At 44.8% G+C, this 13,977-nt stretch overlaps 2 protein-coding genes across 5 annotated transcripts in view; one reads left to right on the top strand and one right to left on the bottom strand.

Moving 5' to 3' along the window:
• The window catches only part of LOC135913067 (gastrula zinc finger protein XlCGF57.1-like), a 106,852-nt gene that overhangs the window by 37,736 nt on the left and 55,139 nt on the right, over window positions 1-13,977 (top strand). The gene's annotated exons all lie outside the window — the stretch shown is intronic.
• LOC139046726 (uncharacterized) overlaps window positions 1-13,977 on the bottom strand; it is a 45,842-nt gene that overhangs the window by 11,283 nt on the left and 20,582 nt on the right. For 2 of the 3 annotated variants that reach the window (XM_070532226.1, XM_070532227.1), the window contains exons 5-6: window positions 8,299-8,569; window positions 352-414 (exon numbers count right to left, since the gene is read on the bottom strand). In XM_070532226.1, the coding sequence (XP_070388327.1) occupies window positions 352-414; window positions 8,299-8,569 (334 nt within the window). The remainder of the gene's footprint in view (window positions 1-351; window positions 415-8,298; window positions 8,570-13,977) is intronic. The other variant, XM_070532228.1, reaches the window with a different exon arrangement.

Raw genomic sequence — 13,977 nt, forward strand, 5'->3', positions numbered from 1 at the left:
AAGCATTAAGCATTCCCCATATGTGGGCTGATCCCGAAGGTCGTGAAATGCCAGTCCAACCTGCAGCGGAGATGAAGCAGGCTTTAAGCACTCCGCACACATGGGCCAATCCCATAGGTAGTGCAATACCAGGCTGACCCGCGGCAGAAGTGCAGTTCACCATTAAGGGGCCCACATACGCAGCTCCGCTGGTCAGCCTTCACAGAGTAAAAGGGCACCGAGTTTCTTTCGAAGATATTTTAGTAGCTGTGCGTTTTACAAACCCCTTGTTTCAGTTTTCTATTTTGAATAAAATAAACACTACTCCTTACTGTTCAAACTGCATTGTTTTTATTTTTTTACCATGCTTACCAGAGAGTGACAGCATCAGGTGACATGGTGTCAGCCCATCTTGACGTGAAACTTGGTGAAAACCTGAAAAAAATCGGGGAATTTGAAAATGTCAACTTGGATACATTGTTCTTCTAAGCATGCAGTATGGCACATAAGCCTGGAGGTTAACGAAGAATCTCGAGAGCACGTTAAGGACCGTACAAAGAGCAATGCAATGATAAATGTTAAGAGACAGGAAGAGAGCGGTGTGGATCAGAGAGCAAATAGGGATGGTCGATATTCTAGTAGACATTAAGAGGAAAAAATAAAGCTGGGCAGGCCATGTAATGCATAGGGTAGATAACCAGAGAACCATTAGAGTTGCAGAATGGGCGCCAAGGGAAGGGAAGTTTCGCCAAGGATGACAGAAAACTAGGTGAGATGATGAAATTTGAAAGCACAAGTTCGCATCAGCTAGTGCAAGGCAATGATAATTGCAGGGAGGCTCCTTCGTTCTGCATTGAACTTTAAGGTAGGATGATGATGATGGTGAATGCGTGCAACTCTTTAAAAAGAAATTTGGGCCGGAAATAGCTTGCACAGTTCACCAAGACACGAAACCAAATTCGTATGCTTTGCCACTAACACGGATGTATTCCAGCGAAGCTAACTTATGAAAAGCGGCCACCATTGTGTAATCATCTATTTAATTGTTGGAACAGCTTGCGAAACATAGCATGATGTGTTGGAAGGAGCCCCGTAACTTTTTTTTTTATAGCCGGCTATAATATGCACATGCTGAATTTTTTATAATTAATGCTATGTGATGTGCAAAGTAAGCAGCAATTTTATCCAGTATTAAAACGTACCTTAGTGTAACAGTACAATGAGAGACGTAATCAAGAATTTGTATGTGTGCACATCTGAGTGCGCATGCATGCGTGCTGTAATCCTTGAAACTGGTGCACTGGTCTTAGTGCAGCTTGGTAGCTCATAGTTTGTGAGGGGATTCGTAATGGCAGTGCTCCACCACGCCACAATGCAGCAGTCAACGCTGATAGTGTATCCACACGCCGGACGGCTCCGTGCAAATCTGTGCCGCGGACGCTTAATCCGCCGCCCGTCTGGCTGCGAAGCCCATCCAGACGACGGACGGACTGAGCAGACGACCGCGCCGGAAAAATAAACATGGCGGCACCACCCGAAGCGACTGCCGTCTGCCTCGAACCTGTCAAGTCGTCATCGTCCACTGTGTGACCCGTAATTTTCAAACTGAGGCTTGTATTTGGTTTATATTTGTGCCCAGAAGCTTCGACAGCAATCTATTCGTGATGAGTGGGCACCGTTTCCGAAAGAGATACTCAGATTCTCTGCGTGTAGGCTTAGAGTGGCTGTATGGCTGAACATGGCCTCGACGATGTTGTGGCGGCCCGGGCAGATCTCAGTGGACGTAAGTTATTATGATTGCTTGTTTCTACTCACTCTAGATGGCGCCATCGGTGTAACAAAGACTTTGTCATACGTGTTTTTCACTCTGAATGAAAATGGCAATCGAAAGGAAACGACGGTTGGCCGCAATGGCTGTCGTTTTGTCCGAATTGGATGATGACGAGTGCTTGTTTCATCGAAAGAGGTCTTGTTACGCTCTCGTGTCCGCGTAATCGGTGAGAGCCATGTCCCACAACGCGGCGAACTGCTCCACGAGATGTAAGAACAAAGTTACCTCATCCACTCAGGTTCATTTCAGTCGCTCTTGTGCGAATCGCACGCTCGCGAACAGACACGAATGGTGTCAGCAGCGATGAAGCTGTTTCAGAAAGATCCCAAAGCCGCGCTTGTTGCCAGACTGTAGAGCATGCTAGGCTAAATCCGCAGCATTCGACTCCCAAAATCCGGATGCGAAAAATAGCACGGCATTTGTTGTCCGTGGGGGTCGCGGATGACGCGTGGACGGCACAAATCCGTGACGCGTAGTCACGTGATGCGCCGTCCGTCGTGTAGATCCACCATGAAGAGAGGAAATGCTAATCTTACCGACGCTGCACATTTTTTATTTATTTATTTATTTAGAAAACACCTTACAGGCCCTGTCGGGTATTGAGTAAGGGGGGCAATGTAACAAAGAACTGTTAAGTACAATGGAAACAACTCAAAAATAAACCTAAGACAACTGTACAGTGGCTGAACTAAAAACAAAACAAAGCACAGCATGATCAAGCATAGCAGATATATAAAAGGAAGGAGATTATGTAAAAAGCACGCACAGGCGTTCACGAAATATTTTACGATCAGTTATCGTGACGATATCATCGGGAAGACCATTCCAGTGGGATATGCCACGAGGTACAGCAGATAAATTGAAAGCAGTGGTTTTACCGAAAATGCGCTAGAAGCTAAAATGATTATGTAATCTTGAGAACGTACGGACGGGGGTTTTGAGGGGTAATATGCATGGCTTATCGGAATGAACATATTTGTGAAATAGACAGAGCAAAGCAATCTTCCGGCGGATGTCTAGGGTCTGTAAAGAAATATTGAGCTTGATCTGCGTTATACTTGACTTTTGATCAAAATTCCGAGTTATATGTCGGGCAGCTCTGTTCTGGATGCGTTCCAGCATGGTTATTGAATATTCTTGGTGTGGTGACCATACAGCTGATGCAAATTCTAATTGCGGGCGTACAAATGTCAGGTATGCTAATTTACGCACGTCAGCAGATGAATTTTGCAAGTTGCGCCTCAGAAAGCCAAGGGTTTTAGATGCAGTTGCGCAAATTGTAGTGATATGCGGAGACCAAGAAAGGTTACTAGTGAGGTTTACACAAGGTATTTGTAAGTAGTGGTACGTGACGGGTTCGTGTTATTTATGGTGTATGTGAATATGGAGCTAGTGCACTTGCGTGAGAATGATATATTATTACATTTGTAAGGGTTAAGAGACATTTTCCATATATTACACCAGTCGGTAATAATGTGAAGGTCATGCTGCAAGGCAGTATGATCGTTAATAGAATTAATTTGTCGGTAAACAACGCAATCGTCGGCGAACAGTCGTATGCAGGAGGAAATGTTTGAAGGTAGGTCGTTAATAAATATTAGGAAAAGCAGAGGCCCTAACACACTCCCCTGTGGTACACCAGACGTGACCTCAGTGACAGGAGAAGGAGAAAAAGTTTCTAAGCCAAGAAAGGGTTAGTGAGTCGATACCTAGATGAGATATTTTAGAAATGAGCCAGCAATGGGCAACGCGATCAAATGCTTTTGAAAAGTCCAGGAAAATGGCGTCTATTTGTTGACTGTTGTTCATACTGCTATGTAGATCGGTGGTAAATTCTAGTAACTGTGTTTCACAAGATAGACCTTTCCTGAAGCCATGCTGTTTCTGAAAGAAAAAGTTATTTTTTTCTAGGTGCGTGTAAATGTGCGAGGCGATTATGTGTTCAAATAGTTTGCATGACACAGATGTTATCGATATTGGGCGATAGTTTTCAGGCCTATGTCTATCTCCAGTTTTAAAAATGGGGACAACCTTCGCAATCTTCCAGTCAACGGGCAAGACACCAGACGACAAGGACTGCTTAAAGATATGATATAGGATGACACTTGAAGTAGATACTGTGTTTTTTAATAGCTTAGTGTTAATATTGTCAATACCACAAGCAGATGTGGTTTTAAGACCGTTAATGAGGCTAACAATGCCTTCAGTTGAGATATTTATGGGTGCCATAAATGGGTAATCGTAATCCGGAACCACTGGAATATCAGAATGGTCTTCCCTCGTAAAAACAAAAGAAAAATATGCATTAAATAGTGATGAACATTCCCCGTCTGAAAGAGGTTGTTGTTTGTCGTCTAGCAGAGAAATATCAGAAGTGTGACCGGGTATTAACGGTTGCCAAAATTTTTGCGGATTAGTCTTCAGGAGAGAAGGTAAGTCGTGAGCGAAGTACTTGTCTTTAGAAGTGCGTAAGGCTGAAGTGTACTCAGTAAGGAAATTTTTGTACTTGCTCCATGAGGACTCTCCCGATTTATAGCATTGCGATACAGACGTTTTTTTTTTTATTACGTAGTGTTCGAAGTTTTTTATTGAACCATGGTTTAGATTTGTCGTTCGCTGCCGAAACGTACGGAATATATTTGTCTTTGTAAAGTATCCAGTTTTCGTTAACGGAACGTTGGGAAAAAGAAGGAAAGAATGAGTCACTGTTGATGGAAATGTAGTTAGCTTTGTTGTAATCCCGAATTTTTTTATGTTGAAACCCAGTGAATAACATGGGAATTCGGAGCGTCAGCTGAAGCAGCTTATGGTCACTGAAACCATCAGAAATTAACACAGGACACACGGTTTCAGGTGCGGTAGTTAGTGCCAAATCTAAGAGGTTATTGTCACGGGTGGGTTGATTGATTACCTGAGAAAGATTTAAGTCCAAGGTTAATTCAATGAAATCGGTTGCGTGCTTGCACGACGATGACAAGCATGGCCAATTGATTTGGGGAAAATTGAAATCACCAAGCAGATAAACATAACTAGTTGAACATTTCTGCATGGCAGTAACAATGCTTTCGCGTAGTTTATCAACAAATGGAAGGGACACTTCAGGGGGCGGTAACAGACACCAACTAATATGTTTCCACAAATGGTTTGACAGGCAGCCCAGATAATCTCAAGTGATGAGGTGTCAACTTCATAAGAAGAAATCCTTTTATATATTGCAAGTAAGACACCACCGCCCTTTTTATCATTGTGGTCATGCCGATAAATGCTGAATATGTCACTTTCTATAAAAATTTCACTATCTGAAACATCGTGGTGTAGCCATGTTTCTGTTAGAGCTAGAACGTCGGGTTTGCTATCTTCTATAAAGGAACAAAATATATCGCGCTTATTTAGTATGCTGCGTATGTTAGTGTACGATATTGTGAGCAAACGAGATGATTCAGTAGAAGAGGGAAGTTTAGGGACCTGCGCTACAGTGTACTAGAATACTTTCCAGTGGCACGACCGCGCCTCTCCGCTGACGCGCGCGGTGGCACCTGCAGCGGCGGCGCTGCAATCGACCGCTCTTGAAAGCTCGTCCTGTTCCCCTCTGAAGCGTACGTGGCACACAAAAATAGAAAGCGTGTTTGGTTATGTACAGTCGCTGTTTTAACGCAATTCAGCTTGGGTTTTCAATTATTTTTGGGGTACTTTATGTGCGTAGAGGTGTTTGAGGTGGCCGTAAGATTTTGGGCGTGTCTTACTTGCAATTTCTTTTTTCACGCTTAGTCGTCAACTCGGACTAGATGGCACTACCGGAATAATTTGCGAGTACTAAATTTTGCGAAGCAATTGTCATTTGCGGGACCAAATATTCGCATGATGTTCGCGATCGCAAAAGACACCTTACAGTGTCTGCTAGGGTGCACATGCACAGATATCCGTCAAATTAAGGCTGATTTAATATTTACACGAGAAAGCACTTCATTTTTAAAGTACGCGCTGCACAAGACGAAATCTGACGCGCAGAAAAAAAGAAGGGAGAACGACTTCGAAACCGATTTCTCTGTCCCATACGATTTTATTCCAGGCGCTCTGTAATAGCGCAAGAATCATCCCGAGAGCTTTATGCACTTAACAAGCAGCTTAGAAATTGGGCTAAGTCAGTCTGCTTAGCTTCAGGTGCTGTGCTGCATTTCTTTTTGACAGCATATGTGCTTTATTCAAGCCTTTGATAAAAAAATGGAGCCGTGTGGTGACATAAAAGCTGACTATGCGAGGAGTCAGGCTTTCTGCATGATCTCTGCATCCCACCTTCAAGGGAGCGGCGCAATGAATCATATGCAGGATGTCCATTACGCTTTCCCGATGAACTTTTTGTGCACTAAAGCAATTAGTGAAAATGTCTTCAAGCCTTGTTATAAAGCGGAACAGTTCCACCGAGGGGTAGAGTAAACCTCCTTCATCATTATGGCGCACAAATTCTGCAGCATGCAAGCGGCGCCCTTCTTCTGTTGGAAGTAAGAGGCTGTCATTACACGCACAGCATTTGGTGGGCAGCACACACTTTTTGGCCACGTATCCGGAAATGTAATATATAAGCCTTGAGTCGCTCCTCTGGACATTGTACTCGTGTTCCACTGCTTCACTGCCATGTGAACTTGAAGGTACTGCTTGTTTTTCTGTGCAAAGCTTCATCTGGTCAATCAGCTGTTGCTTTGAAGCGCCAGCCACCTGCTTACCCAGCACGAACGTCTTCGAGTTCATAGCACCGGCACTATTTGCAGTGAAGAACACGGCCTTTTCTACATTCACCTCACCTGAGAGCGAGTCGAGGGAACATGAAGTAAAACATACTCCGTCTGCGTCGTGAAGTTCATGTAGCGTCCAGCGCTTCCCAGGCACTTTTATTTTCATCACCGCAGCGACAGTCGCGGCCACACAGACTTCGTTGTCAACCGTCGCACCCGTAGGTTCGTCAACCTCTGTCGTCTCTGCAAGCTGCCCTCGTGCCTTTTTTCGTGGTGGGACTTCGTCATCGCCCTTCCTTTTTCTTTCGTTCCTCTTGGGAGTAGGCTGCTTGCTCAGGTAAGCTGGCAGATTTGGCAAAATTGTGGGGACTGCGTCCGGAGTAAGCGTAGGCGTACCGCGTGGGATGCGAACTTCCTCCCCATTTATACGGTGCACATAGTCCCGAACAATGAAGCGTTGCTCAAAATGCAGCTCACATACCGCGCAGTCTGTGGTTAGCGGCTTGTCGGCTCTATGTAGGTTTCTCTCCCACGTGCACCTCCGTTCCGGGTCTGCAGGCGCCTTGAATAACGATAGCTTCTTCGCACTGTTAGTTCGGGCGTATCCTGTGCTACACCCTGGGGCGTAGCAATGGTTGAGACGTTGCTTTGCACTCATTGATGCAAGTGGCCGCATTCACAAGAGAACGCTTGCGACGCACAACCGCACAGAGCAAAAAGCCACCACCAAAACACACCGCTGAAATGCAATGGTACTGCGTGCCCAGACCTGTCGCCTTCAAGAGTGGTCGACGGCAGCGCCACCGCTTCGGGTGCCACCGCGGGTGACACACGCCGCAAGGCGCAGCCCCCTCCGCTCGTTGCACTGAATAGCTTCTAGTTCACTGTACCTGCGCCCCCGTAGATTTCTTTAGCTATCTGTTACATAATACGACGGTGTCTCTATCAACATCGTACATGTATTCCTTGTTGTTAATGCGCATCTTGTCAAGTGAACGTTTGCAGGGTTTGTCCTGTGCTCTTGCATATTCTAACAGCTTTTTTCTTGCTAAGTGAGTGCTTGGCGCGAAATCCTCGCGGACAGATCAGAGGGAGCCTTTTAGCTTCCTTGCAGAAGCCAAAATATTCTGTTTGTCTTTAAATGTGACCAGCTTAGCGATTATTGGCTTGCATTTGTCATGAGCAAATCGACCAATTCTGTGCACTCGTTCAAACTGGTCGCTTGATAAAGTAAGCCCCAGCCTTTCAGCGCAGAGTTTGACGACGTTTTGCTCTGAAGTCGTCCAATCTTCACCGGACTCATCGCTGATGCCAAAAAACAGTAAATTTGATCTACGTAATCTGTTTTTGGCGTCCTCGCACCTTCAAGCTATGGTTTTTAACTGGCGTGAAAATGACTGGATGCCGTCAGGTATGTCTGTCCCAAAGGTTTCACGTAGGCTAAGGGTGGACTTGAGAGTGGCGACTCTGTCCTTAAGGCATTTCACCTCAACGTCTGTGGCGTCCTGCTTCTCTTTTATCCCCTTAAGCTCCACCAAAATTGCAGTTTGGCCTGCTGCTATCCTGCGTACAATGTCTAAAACAGAATCTTCAGGTCCAGGATTAAGTTCGACATCCCCAGACAGCATCAATCGCAACAAGTCGCACAAAGCAGCAGAGTGCGCGTTTGACACTGTCATAGAGCTCAATCAAGCACGACACCGCTATTAGACAGCGATTATTGCACTTATAGCCACTGGTATTGTACAGGTAACTAACCTGTAACAACAGAAGCGGTGAGCGTCCCATTGTCGTAGCGGCGTCGTGCCCAGCAGAGCAGTTGTGGCGGGCTTTTATATTGCGCGCCGGATCCGATGTTCGTGCTGGTGCCGCACGTAGGCGCTCCCTCGTTCTGCGGTAGATCGACGATACCATTGTTGACAGGGCTCGGCCAAGGGGACCACGCATGCGCGTCCAAGGTACGTGACACACCCACGGAGCCAAGTTCCAGAATGACGGGAGGCCGGCAGGTCAGCCTGAGCAGGAGGAACTGTTACAACAGAAGCGGTGAGCGTCCCATTGTCGTAGCGGCGTCGGCTCAACATGCTCAACAGGCCAATGAGAGTGCTGACACGTGAGCTTGAAGCTCGCCAGATCCATCTAACAATTTGTGCGTCGTACATGACAGCATAATCAACATTTAATCATCGATTTATTTCAACTACCATGTGCGTTGACGTTGCTTCTTTAGTGCTGATACTTTGTTGACCCCCCCCCCCTTTCTTCAAGGATACTTCTGACAGCGAAAAATAACACTGAATGTCCACATCAACAGGAACGGGCATAAGATGCAACCATTTGCGACCTTTTTACCAGAAGCTTGTACTGCCTCACTGGTGTCGGTGTTACCGCGCGAAAAAACCCAAGCTGCGCAAAAATAGAAATTGCTTATCAGGCTGCGGATTCGAACCACCGACCTCCGGATCGCGAGACCACCACGCTAACCGATTCAGCCACTGTCAGTTCATCAAACGCTGCCTTTAAGGTGGGTAAGTAGAAGCAGCGCAAGGCATGAGCCAATCACGGGCATCCCCTTCTTCCAGAGGAGGGAAAGGGTGTGTTCGCGTGTTTGCTCGCCCTGCACCCGCAGTTTCCCACACCAGTTCAGGCCCAGCAGTCAGATGGGGAGGCCGCGTTTGGTCTGTTCTGCCAAAGAGCAGGCTGCATTGAAGGAATGGCAGTGGGAGCAGGCCACGTGTTGTGCGTTTGGCCAAAGAACAGGCAGTGTTTGATTGATGGCACCGGGAACTCATTCAAGAAAGGAGTCGACGTTGACGTGCCGCCCTCGCCGTGAGGCGTTACAAAGAGCCTCTGATCCCAAGCTTCGCTTGCACCCCGCTTCACAGCAGTGGAAGGGCAGTAACTTTTTTGGCCTCCATCCTTGTGTCATAGTCCAAGCATGCTCTTGCTAAATAGAATCATTCTTGGCAACTAAAGGTTAGTGTTTAAGTGCAATTAAAGCTCCTCATTGGAACAGTCTCCAGGACTTCAGAATTTCACGATAAGTAGAATACCATTTTGTTGGTAAGTACCACGGCAGAGATAGTGACCTATAGGTAGATAATGAAAGAGCCAGTATTCAGTAAAAACTTATAAATGTAAAAAAATTTGGCCTAGTCTAGTTTAGAGTAATTGGCAAACCTGTTTTTGCAGTCTTATACTAGTGAAGGTTTAGCACTACAGGACTGTGCCAGTTCCATTCCAACTACATCTGCCCAATTGATGCCATTATAGATTAACATTACTGAATATATTCTGCAATCACATTATTTATTCATAAATTACACTTGCGCAGGTAACATGCATGTACTGTCAAGAAGAGTAGATATGAGAGAGATTATACAGCTCGCAACGCACTGCAAAAATGAAAGGTCACAAAGCAAATATGTTCTTGTTAAAGAAGCATAACATCTGCAATGTTGTTAGAACTTCAAAAATAAGTTTTTTGTTGAAAGGCACAACTAGTAAACAACTATAGTAAGAATTTCATTTAAAGTTGGAGAAATAGTACAACTCTTGGCATTCTGGGGAGTTAAAAAGAGTGGAATTAAGAAATCTCAACTTTGTCAAGTAGGAATGAAATGGAGGGCCCGCCCCATTTTGCAACTTTACTGTGGACCAGTGTATGCCAACATGGGAAGTAAGAAAAGAAATTTGGGTATTTCATGGTGCGTGTAGATCCATAGACTTTTGTTCCCAACGGTATCTTTTGATGACATGCCCAGGCTTTTTTTTCTAGTCACTTGTTGCACTTTAATGCGATAAAATCTACTTGAACCTCTTGTGGTCACAAGATCCGCAGGTGAGCTCGTTCCCTCAATCGGTTGCCACCACCCAGTCTCTACTCAACCATATCTTGTGAACAATATATACATCTTTTTTTTTTTCTGCCTCCTAGCATTTTGGGCGATATCCTGAGTGATGAAAACAAGCACTCCATAAAATCAGCAACATCTATCATTACAACAGATTCATAACAATAGTGCAGCCACTACATTGTTTTAGCTTTCCATACTAAATAAACTCACTGGGTCTGCGTTAGTGTGGGCAGGGGTAAGCTTGCACACGTAAGTTTTTGGTAACATTCATAACAAAGCAAACAAGCTTTCAGGACTATAAACCTTTGAGTCACATCAGCTACGTGGGAGCAAAATATACATTCAAAAAACAGGAAAAATAGGCACACTGTTATGTGCCACTAATCCTTTCCTAAAAAGCTGCAAGAATTTTAGGCGGTTTTGATAGAACTATAGCATGGCACAAAACTGATGGTGCTGTGCATTTGGTCACTGCAAGCAGCTGTACATTGTTAACCTCTCTGGCCAATCATGCCTGCTGCAGAAGCATCCCTAGTATGTCTCCCAATTTCAAGATACTTGATTTAGTGCAGTATCACTCTTTGTTGACCTTTTTATCAGCCTGACGCAGACTACATGGTATAAAAAATTGGGCACTGAAAGCACCATGCCCCGCTCTGCTTTAATTGTTTCGCTTAAATCTTTTGTGTACCCAGCAGAAATTCTAGAATCTAAGCTTTTGTTTTAAATGTAACAAACCTCATCAAATTTGGTGCAGTGGTTGCCGAGAAAAACGAATACTCCGTTTACATGTATTTAGATTGGAACACCCGAGCTAAAACTTCCTCTTAAACGCGCCCGCCACGCGGAGGCATTGCCGAGCCCAAACCGAAGGAGCAGTACGGGATCCACATTTTCTCTGCTGGAGGCACCGCCAAATTATACTGAACAAAGAAACGTTGCGTACCCTTAGTACACGCACAAATTTCCTCTTTATAGCGACAATGTAGGGGACTGCGGCTTGCACTGGCAGCCGGCTTTACCTATGCGCCGCCAGTCTGGTTCCTCAGACGTGTAACGATTGCGACAGTGTACGCGCCGCAAAAAGCACCTGGGACTCCTGCAAGACCAGACAAAACCTTGCCTATGTGCATTATCTAACTCCTTCTCATTACCGTTAAACAAAACTCGAGAACGCAGTAAAGAATTTCGTATTGAGCTGAGAGTACGCTGCACAAGGTCTACTGAAAGACGGAACTTTTAACGACAGCTTCTAGGCTAACTTCAAGATGCATCGATAAGCAACTGTTCAATAACTGTAGAATAAATACGTCCACTTGCCTGTCTGTTCACGCCAATACCGCAAGCTCTTTTCAGAAGCACGAGACGGGCGCTGAAAAGCGTCGAGACATTTCATTCGGCGAAATTAACCGCTTGCATTTCCAATGCAGCGAAAAATCAAGTGAACGATTAGAGTGTATTAACGACTTCGACGATGCAATCGGCCATTTTGGGAAGCTTTAGGCATGGATCGGCTTGGCTATTAGCCCCGAGAACGAACACGAGCGGCGCTGCGAGCGCCGCTCGCGTGACGTCAGGGCACGGACTCGCGCCTGTCGTCTGCTACAGTTCGGGCGTTGTCCGGGCGCTTTCTGCGGTGTTTTCGTTTGTTCGCCCTTGTTCTCTCTGCTTGTATACTTATGGTGGTCGTCTCAAATATATTTTTACGACGTCTTCCTTTGCGAACATTTATTCAAAGAGCTAAGTTCTTAGACAACAATGCAGCTCTCGAAGGCAACGCTACAGTGCCAGCCGAAGCGACGCAGACCAGCCCATTGCGGGTTTTTCATACGCGGATAGACAATCACAAAAGCATAGCCTATAGGAATCCAGTTATGATACCATACCTGCCGCGGTGCAACAAGTATGTCACAAAGCTGGCTATATATGACTTCTACAGCAGTCACGTTGATTTTATTCCGCTAAAACAGGTTTGCTCACGACGAGTAGTTCATAGTATAATATCGAATTTTTGCATTTCCTCACAGAAACCCTCGGCAGTAGCACGGGGACTTAACTAATACTGGAGCTTAGATTCTACACGCCTCACTTGCTTCTTTACCTGCTTGTCAACATTAGGCGGTTCTTCACATGTTTATTTTTTTTAAGCGGCGGAAACTTGAAGTAAAGTTAATGAAGGCTTACAGCTATTTACAGAGTACAAATAGGAATGTACCAATATATATTCCCTTTTCCGTGCTACACGTTCAACTCGCCTCTTTAGAGCGCGTTTGCTAATGATTAATAATGTATGTTATGTTCCTCTTTTTTTTGTCTATGTTACCTAGTGTATATCATTTATTTATTTCAATGCCGCAGTGTGTTTTGCATTGTTATTGTGGAAATATTTTACTGTTCTTTCGTATATTGTATAACTGCAATGTTTTATGGCCACTATATAAATGTAATTTATATGGCGCTTGATGTGTCACCCCATGCAGCCATATTGTACCTAAGGGGGTGAGGTTACCTCAAGCCACGTCTGTGCGGCTTTTTTCCCTCATCCACCTCCATTTACCACTCCTCTGTACATGTGTGTGTGTAAATGGAAATTAATAAATCAAATCAAATCAAACTCACTTGAGAAATTTACTGGTGCTTGTTGCTTGAGGAATATACATGACGAATCTGTTTGGCGAACAGACACAGGCTGCTCGGCCCAATTTTTTTAGTGAAGCATGCCTGCTGGACCGCATAGCTGCAGCCAGAAAGACGTCGAAGCGTCAATGACTAGTAGTATGGGACATATTCAAGATATCGAAATTCCCCCGCTGGAGGGTCAGAAATCAAGTGAAAGTATATGCAAGGCTTGTGGTGCTTTCTTTATGAATGTTTGCGATTGGATTGGAGCAAACTTAATTTAGCCTTAATTTATGTACCGACGAAGCGAATTGTTATCCGTTTGTATAATTAAATAACGCTGGATCGAGACATTGTGAGACAGAAGGTGCTTGAATTTTCCTTTTGTAGGCAATCTAAGCTGCGGTGTAGTAGCTCGAGAATACTTTAGCCATTCCAGTTGGCGCTGTAAAAAAATGCTTTATGGTTTTAATTCGAAGTTGTAGTGAACTGATGGGTTTCGCGAACATAGCGTGCCTCGCCATACGGACAGTCGATTGCTACCGTTACGTGATCAGGGGTGTGCCATATTGTCGATAAAGGCTACTGAGGGCCACTATGATACATTTCATCAGTTTCAATTGAGTGGCTCTCGATCTTAACAACGAAACTTTTCTCTCAGGTGATTGCTACTATGGTGTTTGTGAATTACCTATGTAAATACTCTACATGACGCGCCGTCGTGTTAGCAGCCATGAGCAATTCGTTTTTTGGAGGCCTGTTTCAGAGGGGGATGAAAGTAGCAGCAAACTTTTTCATAAGAAATGCGCGCCTAACTATTTTTTTACGCAACAATGAATGGCCATATTTGAATAGAACAACACACCAGAGTAATAGGAATCGTGATGACAGCTTCGCTGGGCAGTGTCTTTCTAACATCGGATAACATGTTGACGCCAATTACCAAATTTTTCTTATCTCA

Source organism: Dermacentor albipictus, chromosome 1 (genome assembly GCF_038994185.2).
Source record: "Dermacentor albipictus isolate Rhodes 1998 colony chromosome 1, USDA_Dalb.pri_finalv2, whole genome shotgun sequence".
Lineage (NCBI taxonomy): Eukaryota > Metazoa > Arthropoda > Arachnida > Ixodida > Ixodidae > Dermacentor > Dermacentor albipictus.